Source organism: Pipistrellus hanaki (assembly GCF_964339955.1).
Source record: "Pipistrellus hanaki genome assembly, chromosome: 13".
Taxonomy (NCBI): Eukaryota; Metazoa; Chordata; class Mammalia; order Chiroptera; family Vespertilionidae; genus Pipistrellus; species Pipistrellus hanaki.
This window is the reverse complement of record NC_140515.1, coordinates 19296642-19315473: the sequence shown is the minus strand read 5'-3', so window position 1 is coordinate 19315473 and position 18832 is coordinate 19296642. Positions and strand designations below refer to the sequence as shown.

At 35.6% G+C, this 18832-nt stretch overlaps 1 protein-coding gene across 1 annotated transcript in view; it reads right to left on the bottom strand.

Annotated features, from left to right (window-relative positions):
• The window catches only part of DNAH12 (dynein axonemal heavy chain 12), a 200452-nt gene that overhangs the window by 133177 nt on the left and 48443 nt on the right, over window positions 1-18832 (bottom strand). The window contains exons 15-21 of the mRNA XM_084903087.1: window positions 17972-18106; window positions 17109-17302; window positions 16317-16560; window positions 7910-8095; window positions 7054-7254; window positions 4343-4537; window positions 67-188 (exon numbers count right to left, since the gene is read on the bottom strand). Of these exons, the coding sequence (XP_084759213.1) occupies window positions 67-188; window positions 4343-4537; window positions 7054-7254; window positions 7910-8095; window positions 16317-16560; window positions 17109-17302; window positions 17972-18106 (1277 nt within the window). The remainder of the gene's footprint in view (window positions 1-66; window positions 189-4342; window positions 4538-7053; window positions 7255-7909; window positions 8096-16316; window positions 16561-17108; window positions 17303-17971; window positions 18107-18832) is intronic.

The window sequence follows — 18832 nt, the reverse complement described above, 5'->3', positions numbered from 1 at the left end:
TTAGTTATAATTCATCACACATCAGAAAGTGCTTTCAAGATTAACACAAATGATTATCCATCATACCGAGGGAAGAAAAGTCGTTTTTTTTCAAGATATGCATTCAGCCCTTTCATAATTTTCTCCAAAAGTTCATTGCAGTTCTGTAGTTTCTCCAATAAACCCGTTAAAGAAGTAGCAGCAAGAACCTAAAAGAAACATATGCATTCAGTTCATCACTTGTATATTAGATATAATTATAAGACCTAAACATTAATCTATGTTATATGTCAAAAAGTGTATGAAAATTGTCATAAGATTTTTTGTCATGGAAAATTATTAAAATTCAATAAACTACAACTCTTCTAGTTCAATATGCTAGTTACAAATGAGAAGTTATGACTGTCATGCATATTTTCATTTCTCACATACTTTTTTAAAAAGTGATGTGTCTACTAGTATTTAAAGAATCTATTAGGTTGGTGTGTGATACAATTTTTACATTTATAATTGTCAACTACAAACTTAACAATTTAGATGTATGAGTTGGCAAACTGCATCCCATGGGCTAAATCCAGCCTGCTACCACTCTTTCTTTTTTCAGTTTTATGAAGTATAATTAACAAATAAAAATTGTATCTATTTAAGAAGCACAACTTGATTTTTAATGTATTTTTTAAAATACATTGTGCTGCCAGTTTTTTTATGGCCCACAAGTGAAGAATTATTTTTACACCTTTTTGTTGTTTCTTTGTTTTGTTAATCCTCACCTGAGGATTTTTTCCATTAATTTTTTAAATTATTATTCTTATTATTTTTAGAGAGAGAGAAAGAGAGAGTGAAAGGGAGGAATGGAAGTGGGAAGAGACACAGAAAGAGAGGAGAGAGAAACATTGATGTGAGAAAGACACATCAATTGGTTGCCTCCTGCATTCACCTGGACTGGGCCAGGATCCAACCTGCAATCCAGATTTGGTCCTTGACCAGGAATCAAACCTGCGATCCTTCAATGCATGGGCCAACACTCTAACCACTGAGCAACACAACCAGGGCTGTTTTCACAGTTTTAAAGTGTTAAGAAAAATAATATTTCATGGCACACAACAATGTCAGGGTCTATAAACAATTTTACTTAGCACAGGCACATTCATTAAGTTATGAATTGTCCAGTTGCTCTCTCACTACAATGACAGCAGAGTTGTCTTGTTGGGGGAGGGAGGGAAGAGAAAAGAAAAACTATATTTCACAAAGCCCAAAATATTTACCATCTGGCCTTTTGCAGAAAAAAAATTCTGACTTCTGATTGTATGTAAATCATGTCTCACAAAGGATCTGAAGTCAACATATAAGGCAAAATCCTTGTGATTCATAAATATCAGTGTACTGTTTACTCTCAGTAAGTCCAGCACAGCTACTTTTTCATCCAGTATTGAAACAAATTCTTAAGTTGAATACTAGATTTTTAAAGTGGACTTTGCATAATATGTATATGGAAAATGCATAATATGTCTTTCAATATTAGACTCACACTAAGCAAAGCACTATACTCACTAGGAGAGAGATAACAAATGCAACCAACTTAGAAAACCTCAGGTTCTTTTTTCCCCTTCACTCCCAAGCATATAGTGGAATCACCTGCACTATCCTTTCTCTCTCTCTCTCTCCATTTTATTTTACTATTTATTTTACAAGAGGGGGGAAGCAGTGAGTTAAATGTACATGTGAAGTGAGTTACATGTACATGTGAAGCAGCTCTGCCATCCGATAAGTAGTTAATATCCAAAATATATAAAGAACACATACAACCCAACGCCAAATAAATAATCCAGTTTTAAAATGGGCAGAGGACTGAACACTTCTCCCAAGAAGACATACAAACGGCCAACAGATATATGAAAAAATGCTCAATCTCATTATTAGCTAAAGTGAAATAAGTCAGTCAGAAAAAGGTAAAAATCATATGATTTCACTCATATGTGGGATATAAAACTTGAAAGCAAGAATGAGTAAATAATAAAAACAAATAAAAACTCATAGACACACACAACAGTACTGTGGTTACCAGAAGGAAGGGGTTTGGGGGTAGTAAAGGGTAAAGGGGGTCAAATATATGGTGATGTCTGGAAGATGATTTGACTTTGGGTGGTCGGCACACAATGCAACATACAGAGCATGTATCATAGAAATATACAGTTGAAACCTATATAATCTTATTAAACAATGTCACCCCAATCTGATGTAAAAGAATTAAAAGTAGGAGGAATCCAAGATGGCTGCTCGGGTAGACACCTAGCCGCAGCCGCACGCAACAATTTCAATAAAATACAACTAAAATATAAAATGAACATTACCCAGAATTACAGGAAAGTCGACTGACTGGAAATTCTACAACGAGAAGCAAGGAGAAATCCAGAAGGAAGCGCGGAGGAGCTGGAAAAGCCCAAGGTACGGAGACACGCGGCGCGCGCGGAGAGGACGGAGCCGGAGAGGAGGGAGGCCGAGTGCCTGGCTGGCGTTCCCTAGCGGGAAGGAGATAAAACTCCGACTGTGCTGGGCCCCCAACTGCTCTGAACCCCAGTTCTACGCCAGACCCCGGGGACCCAGGCTCATCCAGAGGGAGCTGGGCTGTAAGGCGGTACCCGGGGAAGAGGCGAAAGGAGGTCCCAGAAGCGCGCACACTGCGTGCGCGCAGAGAAGGGCCGGCCGGCTGTGCCGCGGGACTGCCCTGGCGGGAAGGAGACAGGGGCTCCAGACTGCTCTGAACGCCATCTCCAACTCCACTTCCAACTGAACTGAACCCCAGTTTCGGGCCCAGTGCGGGAGAGCCTACACTGTTTGGTAGCAGGCGAAAATCGAGGGCACCTTTCTCTCAGAGGTGCTTGCAACAAGTACTGAAGGACCCTGAGTCTCAGGAGTCGCATAGGGCGGGGCTGACGGAAGCCAAGGCTGTAGGCTCCACCCTGAAACCCCGCCCCATCAGAAAAGCTGCCTGCGAAAATGCCTAAACCAAATAGATCACAAACGAAAGAAATGGAGGACAAAAAGCGACTGGATATAGAGTTCAAAACCACACTTATAAGGTTTTTCAAGAGTCTCCTAGAAAAGGCCGATAAAATAAATGAGACCTATGAGGATATGAAAAGGGATCAACAAGAAATAAAGAATACATTGTCTGAAATAAAAAATATTATACAGAGTCCTAAAAACAGAATAGAAGATCGCAAGAATCAAGTCAAAGATTTGGAACATAAAGAGCCAGAAGACATTCCTCTGCAGAAGCTAGAAGGCAAGAGAATCCAGAAAATTGAAGATAATGTAAGAAACCTCTGGGACAACTTCAAACGATCCAACATCAGAATCATGGGGGTCCCAGAAGATGAGAGAGAGCAAGATATCGAAAACATACTGAAAGAAATAGTGACAGAAAACTTCCCCCACCTGGGGAAAGAATTGGACTTACAAGTCCAGGAAGCACACAGAACTCCAAATAAGAGGAATCCAAAGAGCACCACACCAAGACAAATCATAATTAAGATTCCAAGAGCAAAGGACAAAGAGAGAATATTAAAAGCAGCAAGAGATAAGCAGGTGGTTACCTATAAAGGAGCTCCTATATGAATGTCTGCTGATTTCTCAACAGAAACCATGCAGGCCAGACGGGAATGGCAAGAAATATTCAAGGTGATGAATAGCAAGAACCTACAGCCAAAAATACTCTACCCAGCAAAGCTATCACTCAGAATCGAAGGTCAGATAAAGAGCTTCACTAATAAAAAAAAGCTAAAGGAGTTCATCACCACCAAACCAGAATTATATGAATTGCTGAAGGGGGTTCTTTCAGAAGAGAAAGTAAATAAAGATAAAAATTATGAACAACAAATACGTAACTATCAACAAGTGAATCTAAAAACCAAGGAAATTAAAAAAAAAAATCTGATGAACAATATTAACTGTTGAATATAATAGAATCAGAGGTATGGAAGGGGAGTGAACTAATGATTCTTGGGGAAAAGGGGACAGGGGAATGTGGGAAGAGACTGAACATAAACTGTGCACCTATGGATGAGGACAATGGGGGTTGGGGAAAGGGCAGAGGGTGGGGTGGGAAGGGGGGGGAAAGGAACACTTGTAATAATATGAACAATAAAAATTTATTTAAAAATAAAAAAAATAAAATAAAAAAAAGAATTAAAAGTAGTATATCTTATGAATTGAAAAGTAAAATTGCTTTAATGCTTTCTTAAATTTTTCTGAATTTTATAGTTTTTATACAATGAGCATATTTTTATTTTTTAATCAGAAAAAAGCCAAATGCTTTTTTTTAATAGCCCTTCATTTTTAAGAGAAAAAACAAATACTACACCTTTGGATCTTTTGCACAAAACTTCATAACATCTCTCCAATGTCTGTCTACTGTCTGAAATTGACGTCCTTCTTCTGGCATTTGTTGCATGATGTCCTCAGAGCAAAAAATGGGCTCCAAGTATAGCCATTGAGCTTGTACTTTTAACCATTCATCAATCGTTTCTTGTATTCGAATCAAACGGTCCTCCCAGGTCTTAATGAAAAAATATAGTGTACTAAATTCCAGTTATTAAAGAAAATATTAAGTTATATCAATAAATGTGTATTTAAATTTTACTGTTATTTTTAAATCAATGCCCAACATCACTTACGGGTGTCTCACAGGGGTTTAGAAAAACACTAGAAGGTCTGAAGTTTTTCTAAATCATTGGAACTCATAATTAGAAATGACTGTAGTTATTTAGACCAATTTCCTAATCACTAGTAAACCATCCCACATCCAAAAGGTATCCAGGAATATACCCTGATCTACATCAATGGTTATCAACCTAGGGGCTATTTTGTCCCCCATCCCAAGGAACATTTGACAATGTCTGGAGACATCCTCATTTGTCACAACTGATGGGATGAGTGTGCTACTAAATCTAGTTAGCAGAATCCAGGAATGCTGCTAAAATTCCTACAATGTATAGGACAACCCTCACAAGAATTATTCAACACAAATGTCTTTAGTGCCATGTTGAAAAACCCTGATCCATGCAACACAATTTGGGGGGTAGGGGGGAGGTCTCCTTAGTCTTACAGGTCTCTAAGACTCAGTAAGATATTTCATTAGTTGAAGTCATTCATATAATATCTCTTTGGTTCTTAAATATTTGGCCTAAGGTCCAAGATGTCAAGAGATTAGACCTCATATTTTATTATTTTTAAAGCTCTAAAAGAGCCTTTAAATTTAACTTGTAAATTCTACTTTGTTAGACAAGAAATTCTTGCAAAAAATATATCAGGAAAGTCTAGGTCAGCCTGATTCATGAGAAAATGTGCAGCATTATGTCCTTTTGGAAGAACACAACTCTGTCTACTCTGAATATCAAGAGCCAAGGTCTTTCATAAAAACACCATCTATGCTTAAATTAAACCCAGCCTACCTTGTTGTTGTTGTTTTTTTTAAAATATATTTTTATTGATTTCAAGGAGGAAAGAAGAGAGAAAGATAGAAACATCAATGATGAGAATTACTGATCAATCAACTTCTGCATATGACCCATAACCCGGGCATATGGCCTGACCAGGTATAGAACCCTGACCTCCGAGCCCACAGGTTGATGCTCAACCACTGAGCCACCCTGACTGAATCTTGGTTTGAATTCAGCTCTGTCATTTATTAGCTGGGAAAACCTATGCTGTGATTTCCTTATTTATGAATACAGATAATAAAAGTGCTTATGTTAAAAGTCTGCTATGGAAATTAAATGGGCCGGGAAAGGTAAAGTGTCTAGAGCAGTATAGTTAAAATCAATAAATACAAGGAGAAAATTCCATTTGTTGTTTGTATTTTCCCTGTTATATATAATCCCAGTAAGAATTTTAACAGTACCTATAAAGGTGTTAGTTATTATAATTTGTTTGCTTTCTATATTCACCCACATCAACTATAAGGATCCCATATAATAAAAGGATAATATGCAAATTGATTGGTTGCTATGATGCGCATTGACAACCAAGGGGCAGACACTCAATGCAGGAACTGCCCCTTGGTAGTCAGTTGGTGGTCAGAAGCTTAGGCCTATCAGTAGGACATCCCCCGAGGGCTTCCTAGACTGTGAGAGGATGCAAGCCAGGCTGAGGGACCTCCCCCCGCCCAGTGCACAAATATTAAATAATCTTATAGTCTCAAATATAACTTCTTTTCTCAAGTGAAAAATAATTCATTAATTATTCTAACAGAGCCTCAAGCTAGTTATTCAGAAATATAATTAAAGCATGGTATATAGAACTTCACTACAAATCAAAAGAACATAACATGGAACAGGGACTAGGCTGTTTAATGTTAAAATTAATAATACCAACTGTTTTCCTTCCAAGTCTATTGTTGTCATTGGAGAATTTTATTTTTTTATGTATTTAAGAGAGGAAGGGAGAGAGAGATAGAAACATCAATGATGAGAATCATTGATTGGCTGCCTCCTGCACACCCCACACCTGGGGTCAAGCCCACAACCTGGGCATGTGCCCTGACTGGGAATCGAACTTCAACCTCCTAGTTCTTAAGTCAATGCTCCACCAATGAGCCACACCAGATGAGCAGGAGATGATTTTTTTAAAAATAAAACATAATGTGTGCTTTTCAAAATCATTAGAATTAATGTATCAGATCTGTTCTATAAAGTTCCATATGAATTTTTAAATATTCCTGCATTTCTCCAAAGCTATCCAAAAAACTGACTTATTTCCACAAGAGTATCTATATTAATAAGAGGGAAACATGCTAATTAGAGAGGATGTCTTCTGGACATCCTTCCAGACAAAGCCACGGTGGTGGGGGCTGAAGCAGAGGCAGTTAGTGGTGATCAGGCAGGCATGCAGGGTGATTAGAGGCGATCAGGCAGGCAGGCAGGTGAGCAGTTAAGAGCCTGTGGTCCTGGATTGAAGAGGGTGCAGGCCAGGCTGAGGGGCACCCTGTGGATGAATTTCATGCACTGGGCCTCTAGTATATGTAATAAGATTGCAATTTTTGCAAATGACCAGGAGCTAACCTGTTTAACATACCTTGATCTCTTTTTCAAATGGTTTAATGAAAGGTGATCCTCTCATTGTCTGAGTTTTTATAATTTGATCATCAAGGATAGTCTGGATCTCATCTACTGAAGAAAGAATACAGACTCCAGTGTCACGATATAGACTTATATGAAAAGCAATATCATCCCAAGCTCCCATCATTGTATGCATGGCCTTTTCTAGCGAAAATTCCTAAAATGGAGGAAAGAATGGGATTGTGAAAAAAGAATCTTATTTACTGTATTGACTTTCTCTAGTAAAATCAGTAAGTATATCCCTTAAAATAATCTGTGGCTACTTTTTAATTAAATTAGAAAAAAATTTAAAACAATTTAAAAATTCCTAAAAAGAATGATGATGTCGTTTTAAAAATGCATTTGCTATGAAAACTTGTTGTCAATACTGAAATAGACAATAGAATAGAATACTTCCTGGGCTTCCCCTAAAGTATCCTTTCTCCAGTCTATAATCTGAAGATGCTTTCTGAGTATTTCAAGAACCCTAAAGGACTATAGTTATTCTGTTAAAATACAAACAACACATCACATGCCACACACATCCACCCAATATTATTAATAGAAAAATTATATATCAAGACTAGCATATCATCCATGCATATCAGAATGTGATAGAATTAAGAAGATGTCAAATGAGCCATTTCTAGTTTAGATTCAGTAGAACAAAGTAGGAAGTGTATGTGTATGTGGGGGGAGAGAGTGGTCCTCGATCACTTTCCCTCATCTCCTCCCACTGCTAACCAGTGCTATGCATTCAACCATAACAAACCCACAATTATTTGATTAACAAACTCATTAAATAAAGTATTTCAGTTGATCTTCATGTTTACCTTGCTTGCGCCTGCACTTATCACTTCAAATTTTTCCAAGTATGGTGAAAGGTTTAGTTTTAAAACTTTTCTCAGTGTAGTTCCAGAGTCTGGAGTCAAGTCATAGCCTACAATTTCTGACATCTGCTTCCAATGACGTGGTCTCATTCCTGGATTGCATAGGATGGAGACAGTAGGGATATTTTCCTAATGGCAATAATATAAAAATAATGTGTCACTTAAAATTACTTAATATTTTTAATGAGTATAATCAAAATCCCAGTTAGATTTGGAGGGGGAAGACAAACAAACAAAATTATTCTAAAATTCATCTGCACAAATAAACATGTAGAAATAGCCAGGAAAATTATAAGAGTGAAAAAGAAGAGGGGTAAATGTTCTATCAGATATTAAAGTATATGATAAAACTATGGTAATTAAAATTATTGCATTATTATAGAAGTGCAAAGGGCTATTCATGTTATATACAGAAATATATAGTATAAGATAATATAAGCACACACAAACACATAACATGAAAGGGGGGGAAAGTCTGCACAAAAATGCTAAAATATAACTTATGTTTGGAAATGAAAATTAGATATTCAACAAAAACACTAAGTTTATCATTCACACTACTGACATTAGAACTTTTTTCTATGATTCTGTCTCTATTTTGCTTGTTAGTTCATTTTGTTCATTAAATTCTACATATGAGTGAAATCGTATGGTACTTGTCTTTCTCTGACTGGCTTCTTTCACTCAGCATAATGTTCTCCAGGTCTATCCATTCTGTTGCAAAGGGTAAACTTTCCTTTTTTACTTTCTTTTTATACCTGAGTAGTATTTTATTGTGTAAATGTATCATAGCTCTTTTATCTACTCATCTACTGATGGACACTTGGGCTGCTTCCAAATCTTGGCTATTGTAAATAACACTGCAATGAACATAGGGTGCTTATATTCTTTCAAATTAGTGTTTCAGGTTTTTTTTTTCAGATAAATTCTCCAAAGTGAAATCTGGGCCATAAGGCAGTCCCATTTTTAATTACTTTAGATACTCCAAACTGTTTTGCATAGTGGCTATACCAATGTGCATTTTCACAAACAGTACATGAGGGTTCTCTTTTCTCTACATCCTCACTTGTTGATTTATTGATGATAGCCATTCTATCAGGTGTGAGGTAATACCTCACTGTGGTTTTAATTTGCATTTCTCTGATGGTTCATGACATTGAGCATCTTTTCATGTCTATTGGCCATCTAAATTTCCTCTTTGGAGAAGTGTCTATTCAGGTCCTTTGCCCATTTTTTAACTGAATTGATTGGCTTTTTGGTGTTGAGCTTTATAAGTTCTTTATAAATTTTGAATATTAAGCCCTAATCAGATGTATCTGCAAATATGTTCTCCCATTCAGTGGGTTTTTTATTTTATTTTATTTTGCTGATAGTTTTCTTTGCTGTGCAAAAACTTTTTAATTTGATGTAGTCTCATTTATTTTGTATTTAGTTTCCCTTGCCTGAGGAGATATACCCAAAAAAAAAAAAAAAACAAGCATTGCTACAAAAAATGTCTGAGATTTTACTGCCTATGTTTTCTTCTAGGATTTTTATAGTTTCCAGTCTAGAACATTTTCTTTAAAACTAGAAACAAGATAAGCATACCCATTATGACTACTTCTACTCAACACTAGATTGAGGTCTCAGACAGTGAAGAAGTTAATATAAATAAATAAAATATATAAGGAATAGAAATTTAGAAAAAACTGGCATTGTTCACAGATTATTGTCTCTGTATAGTGGCTGGATGTTAATATAAAAATTAAATAGAACTTCTATATACCAGCTTCAGATAAAAAAATATAATTAACAAAAATATCAATTTACAAATGCAACAACAACAAAATAAAGTGCCACAGATAAATCAAATGAAAGCTGTGCAAAGCTATTTTGGAGAAACTATATAACTTATAAAAGAAAAACTAAATAAATAGAGATAACTGCCATAGATTAATGGAGTCATTATTATATAAGTGACAGAGTTATTATCCAGTATTTATTATAATAAAAATTTCACAAATTAACAATAGAAAGAAACAATAACCAAACAATGACAGAAGATTCCAAAGGCATACATAGGCACTTCACAGAAGAAGAAATATGAAATGTAAGTAGAATGTAAGTACTATGAAAGAAGAGATTTTTGTTCACATAATTGTAAGTAGGAAAATCAATAAATTAGGTAAGCAATAATATCTAGCAGTGAAAATGAAGGCACTACACTTACACCCCAAAATATGGAGGAATCTTAGAAACCTAACATTAAGTGAAAAACAAACAAAAAAAGTCAAGTCACAGAAGATTACACGTGCATGATATATTTTTATGAATTGTTATATACAAATTGATTTTTAAAAAAGCAAGATAATCACAAACACAGAATTTATAATGCATTTACCTGTAAAGAATATTAAAAGGATAAAATGGGGAAGGAATACACAGAGAGAAGCAGAAGGATTAATCATCTAACTTTAAAATAGAGGGAAGGATTAATGGGTATTCATTTTCTCGTTATACTTTATAAGTTACATTTTACATATATTCTTCAAATATTATGTAATAAAAATGTGTTTTTTAAAAAAGAATACTTATCTTTTCCTCTTCCCAATCCAATTCAAAGCAAGCCCATCAAAATCATAAGTACTTCTGGTCACCTCCTTAGTAAAGCCTTATCTGTTCTTTAAATGGCAAAACTAATTGCTCCATGTTCTATTCTCTCACAGGATAGTGGTATCCTCTCCCTAAGAATTTCTTCATTATGCTTTGTATTACAACCAGTTGTCCATATTCTATTTCTCCTACCATGTTGGAGACCCCTGAGGGTCAAAAGTCAATTTGTATAACCCAGATAATAAAAATACTGAGCTAGAAAACTCTAGCTAATGTCAATATCCTAGACAATTAAATAAAATATAAACAAATAAAAATCATTTAGTTTGAAAAGGAAGAAGTACTACTAAAACTATCTCTATTTTCAGATGATATGATCTTGTAAACAGAAAATCCTAAAGAATTCATTTAAAAACAGAACTACTAAATGAGTTCAGCAAGGTTGCGGGATCTGATATCAATTTATAAAACTCCTTTGTATTTCTATAAACTAGAAATAAACAATACAAAATTTAAAGTATGGGGAAAACAATAGAAAGAAACAATAACCAAAGATACAACAGCATCAAGAAGTATAAGACTTACACAATGATAATTACAAATAATTTTAGAAAAAAATTAAAGGAAACCTAAATAAATAGAAAGACATTCCATGTTCATACACTGGAAGAATTAATGTTATGAAGATGGCAATACTTTCCAAATCAATCTATAAATTCAATGCAATCCCTATCAAAATCCTGGCTTCCTTTTTTTTAATCCTCACTCAATATGTTTTTGGGGTGTATGTTGTTTTTTAATTGATTTAAGAGAGAAGAAAAAAAATATTGATGTGCAAAACATTGGTCAGTTGTCTTCTGTATATGCCCTGATCAAGAATCAAACTCACAACCTAGGTATGTACCCTGACTAGGATCAAACCCACAACCTTTTGGTATATAGGATGATGCTCCAACCAACTGAGCCATCCAGCCAGGGCCCCAGCTCTTTTATTTATGTTTAAAATGTATTTTAATTCTAGCCAGTTTGGCTCAGTGGACCAAAGAGCGTTGGCCTGCAGACCAAAGGGTCCTAGATTCCTTTCTAGTCAAGGGAACATATCTTGGTTGCAGGCTCCTCCCCAGTGAAGGCTGTGGTTAGGACTCATGCAGGAGGCAACCAATTGATGTGCTTCTCTCACATCGATATTTCTCTCTGTTTTTCCCTCTCTCTTCTACTCTCTCTAAAAATCAATAGGAAAATATCCTCAGGTAAGGATTTAATTTTTTTAAATTAATTAATTCTTAATTGACTTCTGATGCCAAGCTGATTTACTACAGGAGGAAAAGTGTATAAAATAAGAGGTTACAGTTAGTGAGAGCTTAAAAAGAGAGTAGGAGCTGGGGGAAAAGTCCTGAAGATTATATTTGTCTATTTTTTTAAAGATAGGACTGAATATATTTTCCAGAATCTTGAGTTTAATTTTAGGGTCATCTCAAAGGCAAGTGAAACAAACTGCAAAACATTAAGGTGGCTCCGAAAAGAAACTGGAATTTTATGGAAAGATATTTGTGGTCTTGATTCCGGGTCAAGGGCACATATCTCAATTGCAGGTTCATCCCTGCCCTGGTCAAGATACAGATGGGAGGCAATCTCTCTCTCTCTCTCTCTCTCTCTCTCTCTCTCTCTCTCTCTCTCTCTCTCTCTCTCTCTCTCTCTCTCCTTTCTCTCCCCCCTCCCTCTCCCTCTTCTTCAATTTCTCCTTCCCTCCCTTCCTCCCTCATTTCTCCTGCTTACTCTCTTGAAAAGTCAATAGAAAAAATATCCTTGGGTGAGCATTACAACAAAACAAAAAAATCACAAGATCATCTAAATAGATTCCGAAAAAGCATTTGACAAAATTCAACATCCACTTGTGATAAAAAATAAATTCAACAATGCAGGTATGGAGAGACCATATCACAACATAATAATGGCTATATATGACAAACACATAACTAACATTATACTCAATGGTGAAAGCTGAAAGCTTTTCCCCTAAGATCAGAAACAAGATATGGATGCTCACTTTCACCACTTTTATTCAACACAGTACGAAGGTCCTAGCCACAACAATCAGACAAGAAAAAAAAGGCATACAATTTGGAAAGGAAAAGCAAAACTATCACTATTTTCAGGTAACATGAAACTAAATAAAGAAAACCCTAAAGATCCCAACAACTATTAGAATAAATGAATTCGCTAATGTTGAAGGATACAAAATTTAGAAGTCTGCACTTCTATACACTAATAACAAACTATCAAAAAGAGAAACTTTTTTTAAAAAAATCCAATTTATAACTGCAAAAAGAATAAAATGCCTAGCAATAAATTTAACCAAGAAGGTAAAAGAGCTATATTCTGAAAACTAGTAAATAAAATTAGTAAAATGTATATGAAAATCTTCAGCCTCAGATCCCCTGTCAAGTTCCACAGGATGGGGGGGTGCAGACTCAGGTCCCCCAGCTGGGCACTGAGGGGGGGGGGGCGCAGACTCAGGTCCCCAGTGCACCCTCAGGTCCCCCCACCTGTGTTGGGGAGGGGGAATGTACACTCAGGTCTCCTATTAAGCCCTGCCAGGTGGGAGGGCACAGCCATAGGGCCCCGTCAAGCCCTACTGGGCAGGACATGCAGCCTGAGGTGGGGGGGGGGGGGCGAAGCCTAAGGTCCCTCAGCCTGATGCTGAGGCAGGGGGTGCAGCCTGAGGTCCCCTGCCCCGGCCCAGTGCCACACCACCTCAGGTCCCTGATTGCTCCTTAAGGCTTGTTACAGGAACTCAGTTCCTGTAACAGCCATCTTGTGTTATGGAAAACCTGCCTCCGCTGTGAGCACCTCCATCTTGTGATGGTCAATTTGCATATTCCCTCTTTATTAGATAGGATAGCCAAGATATGGAAGCAACCTAGGTGTCCATCGATAGATGAATCTCAGCATTTGTAATATGGACCTAGAGGATTTTGTGTTAAGTAAAATAAGTCAGACACAGAAAGACAAATACCAGATGATTTCACATGTGTGGTTTCAAGAAAACAAATGAGAAACAAAACAGAAACAGGCACAAATACTGAGAACAAACTGATATTGCCAGAGAGGATGTGGGTGGATATGGATGAAAAAGTGAAGGATAATAAGAGGTACAAACTTGTGAGACATATAAGTCATGGAGATATAATGTATAGCATAGATAATACAGTTAATAATATTGTAATAACTTTGTGCAGTGGCAGATGGTTAATATCAATAGATTTATTGTGATGATCACATTATAAGGTATATAAATATAGAATCATTTTATTTATACATCTGAAACTAATTTAATATTAATATCTGCATAACCCATGGACACAGACAACAGTGTGATGAAGGCCTGGGGTGGGGGGCAGATGAGGGCTAAAAGAGGTCAGTGAGTGGGAAAAAGAGGACATCTTTAATACTTTCAATAATAAAGATAAATTTTTAAAAATTAAAAGAAACTAATTTAATATTGTATGTCAACTATATTTTAATTTTTTAATGGGAGGGAAGGAAAAAAAAGGCTTGTGGCATACTCTTTCAATGTCATATGAAGTACGTGTCATCTATGCAAAATTTAACTGCTTATATACTGCATATTGTTCAACTCACTGTTTACTACCTAAAGTTCCAGATTTTGTAAAATTACATGTTGACTTATAGCTCTTTATCTACTATAAGATGCAAGTAACTTATAGCTAATAAAAAAATAACTTTAAAAAAAAACTTCAAATGGTATAATGGCAAATTATTATGGTATATTATCAATACTACCAATCTTTCCTAACATTCCTTTATTAAATTGACTGTAAATACCCAGCTCCTCAAATGTTCTTTGTACAAGACTTACCATCTTATTGGCTCTCTCATTAATTAATAAGTAGGATAAAATATTTGACATGTTTATTAATAAAGTTCTTTTTTAAAATTGGAAAACTGTAGAATATCCAACTTTTCATTTCAATTATTAAGGACTTTTGTTTATAAGCTAAGCGAAATAAGCCAGTCAGAGAAAGATAAATATCACATGATCTCACTCATTTGTGGAATATAACGAACAACATAAACTGATGAACAAAAACAGATCCAGAGCAGAGAAGCATCAATCAGACTGTCAAACCTCAGAGGGGAGGTAGAGGAGGATAGGGGTAAGAGGGAGAGAACAACCATAGTACTTATATGCATGCATATGAGCCTAACCAATGGACACAGACACCAGGGGGGTGAGGGCATGAGTGGAAGTGTGGAAGGAGGGCAACGGGGAAATAAGGACACATATGTAATACTTTAATCTATAAAGAAAATAAAAAAGGACTTTGGTTTTTTAACCTTCCAGTATTATTACCATCATCTGTTTTTGCTTGCCATCATATTCCCCAGGATTCATCAGAACATGATAGAACAATCACTCAATAAGTATTTGTTAAAAGCCGAGACCGGTTTGGCTCAATGGGTAGAGCGTCGGCTTGGGGACTGAAGGGTCCCGGGTTCGATTCCGGTCAAGGGCATGTACCTTGGTTGCGGGCATATCCCCAGTAGGGGGTGTGCAAGAGGCAGCTGATCGATGATTCTCTCTCATCGATGTTTCTAACTCTGTATCTCTCTCCCTTCCTCTCTGTACAAAATCAATAAATTAAAAAAAAAATTAAAAAAATAAGTATTTGTTAAATAAATAATGTTTAACACCTATAAAGTAGAAAGAACATACTCTCAAAGTGGATAAATTTGGCTTCATTAGAAATTCATTATTTTCTCACACATGAAAGAAGCTGAGAGAAGTATTGCCAACCCGTGTGGAGAGCACTTCTCTATGAGGCTGGAAAGAAAACAAAGAGACTAATTCTATTCAACTGCTCAACATGTATGTAAAAGCTCTATATACAATGATAAAATGCCTCCACGACAAATTAAAATAAAGGGGGAAACAGTACCTATAGTGTGATATATTTTATGTAGAATGATGAAAGGATAAAATAAAATCACATTGTTATATGTGTAACAAAACTGGAAATATACAAAAGGAAGTAATAACACTGGTAATCTGAGTTACGTGGATGAGAAATTTTGGAAAGAAACTTTTCAAATATATCTTTTTCTATTTTTCAAACCATATTAATACATTAAACACTGAAAATAAGTTTAAATAGTTACTTAATAATTTTTTATACAGCTCATGAAATCCCAGAGTGCTAGACACAGGCAGAAACAATACTGAAAATCCCATCAGAGTTGGCACTCAAATTTATTAGCTGTAGAAACTTGGCACTATATTAGAATCACTGTCATTGTTGCCTTGGGAAAGTGGATGCAATATAAACTGTCATAAAACTATTATCCTCTCTTTATAAATGAGGTGTCTGAGGTACAAGAGGCTATCTATGTACTATAAAACTAGGTAGTGTGACTCCAAAACTTTCCTAATTAAGTAATGTCACACTGTGTTGCTGCCCTTAGTATAGGCTAGCTGGTCTGTCCTATTAATTTTTTTATCCTCTCTATATCATTGCAACTAGTTGTTATAGTCTTTTGTTTTTGTTAAGTATTGTTCCATGAAGGAATTCATTTTGATGACTTCATCAGGAAAGAATAAAGCATGGATTCAGGAATAGATCAAGTTTTCTGGATTCACCTTTGGTTTTGCTTCCAAATCTATTTATCTTCATTAACACTTGATGTGAAGAGCTGTCTCTTCCAGGGCTTTTGAAAATACTATTAAGTGTGTTCATACCTTAAAAACTTTTATGTTCTCCATTACTGCAGAGCACATATTAATAGTGGGATTTTCTTTTGGTTCTTCTTCAACTTTCTCTTCTACCAGAGATCGTTTTTTTGCTATCTTTCTTTTTTCTTGTAATTCCTTCTTCAGTTTCGTTTGGAAAAATTTCAGTGTCTTAAAAATCTCTCGGGAAAATTCATCTACATCAGCTTCCATGCTTTCCCCATTAAGATCCAAAAACCCTCCATCCATCCACCTGAATAAAAAGGAAAAAACAGGATTAAACTCAGAGACTTGGTGTTTGAAGGAACTTTAGGGGTTCTTTAGACTAGATCTCTCATTTTAAAAAGAGAAATAAATGAGGGCAAGAGTGTTAACAGGTTTTCTTAGTCACAAACATAGAGTTGATGATAGAGAGACAAGATTAAAACCATAAGTTCAGCTATCCTACATGACTAAAATATGCACCAGACTGCAAATGGATAACTAATAGAATCAAAATAAAATGTAGATTTGATTCCATCCTTCTAATTTTTGGTGTGAACATTCACCAAATTAACTAACTGCATTAAAAAAGGAATCACCTCTGGAAAACCTAAGTTATACTTTAGATATCATATACATTAGTAAGCTTAGGTAGATATTTTAGCAACCTTTGATGCTCCTTTAGGATACTTGGTTCTCTTTAAAATTAACAAATAAGTCCTACTTTAAACACTTAACTAACAAAACCCCAAAAAAATCAATATGCTAGCACATTCATTTTATCATTTGCTTTATTTTTATGGTGTTACCAGAAATTACCGTTTTTCTGTTCGTTGCCACTTCAAAACTAAATTAAAAAGCTTCTGATACGGCTCAATGTTAACTTTCAATTTATCCAGTTCAGGATATTTTGTCAATTCCCACTTGAAAAGTTCCTCTTCTTTATTAATAAACTGAACTGCTTCTTCAGATTCCTGAATACGTTTCTGCAATTGTCTTACATCGGTCACATACTAAAAGCAAATAATTATTTATCTCAAAAAATATCCATGTAATGTTATATAGAAACTTTAATTATCAATTTCACAACATTACTATAACAGCAAAAAGTATGGTTATATCTTAGAAAACAAAGCCACAAAAAAGATCATATAAATAGTATCAGTTTTAGGCCTAAGAGTCAGGCTTTTGCTTGCTATGGTAAGGACACATTTTTCTTAAACTTATGTAAACATGTTCTTTATTAATCTATGAACCAGCCATAACTACTGTCTTATCCTATCTAATAAAGAGGGACTACATCACACCCTCACAAAGATGGAGGCACCCATAGCCAATAAGGAGAGAATATGCTAACTGACTGCCACACCCTCAAAAATGGCAGTGCTCACAGCCACAAGATGGTGACACCCAGTCCTCTCAGCTCCACAGCCCCCCAGGGCTGGCCCGAGACATGGGCAAAACTTGGATGGCGGCTGCCCAGCCATCCAGGGCGGCCAAGGCTTGTGCTGCTGGCAATGGTAGCAGCAGAGATGTGATGGGGGTGTCGCCTTCCCCTGATTGCTGGGTCACCTCCTGCCCCTGAGAGCTCTTGGACTGTGAGAGGGGGCAGGCCAGGCTGAGGGGCCCCCCCTCCAGTGAATGAATTTTCATGCACTGGGCCTCTAGTATATTTATCAAACCTGTTGCATGCGGTCCAGTTCTGCAAATTCTGCAAACTCTTCCATGCGGCGTGATTGCTTTTCTAGTTCCAAAATCAGTTTCTCTCTCTTGGCTATTAGCTCATTTTCTTTTTTATGTTTAGCAACTTCAATTATCTTTTTAAAAGACAATTAAATCATGTTAATTATTGCATTTTGTTACAAAAGAGTTATCAAATTAGAAATCTTAATGCTTTGTTTAGTCATAACTATTAAAGAAGCAAAAACAAAACATTGACTGATGTTAAAATGCAAAGAATAATAAACCATACAAAAATTTTCCTAGATTTCCAAAGTGATTGTAAAAATTTTTATTTATTAATCAGATGTAATTTCACTATTTTATTGATTCTAGGATAATAATTAAAAAGCTAACATTTATTATCTACATTACCACAGGTGTTATTATTATTCTCATTTCAGAGATGAAGAAACCTAGGCTTACAGAGGTTAAGAGGCAAGTCCAATGTCATAAAACCGTAAAAGTCAAAATCTAGATTAGAACTTTAGTTTACTTGATTTTTCACTATTACAGTGTCATCTCACTTTCTAGTTTCAAAGAAACTGGTTTACATTAGAACTTTTTCGAAATCTAAACTGTATTCAGAATCCTGATTCTGCTACTTCTTATCCCTGTGATATTGAACAAGTTATTTAACTTCTCTGAGATTTATTATTCTTATCCATGAAATGAGGAAAATAAGATTACCTGGGATTTCTGTATTAAGTTATTTAATAAATGGAAAAAACTTAGTGTAGTACTTACTATTATTATCAAGTTATGTCATAGTTCTGACTTCTTTAACATAAGTCTCACTTCTTACTGTGAGTTAAGCCTAACAG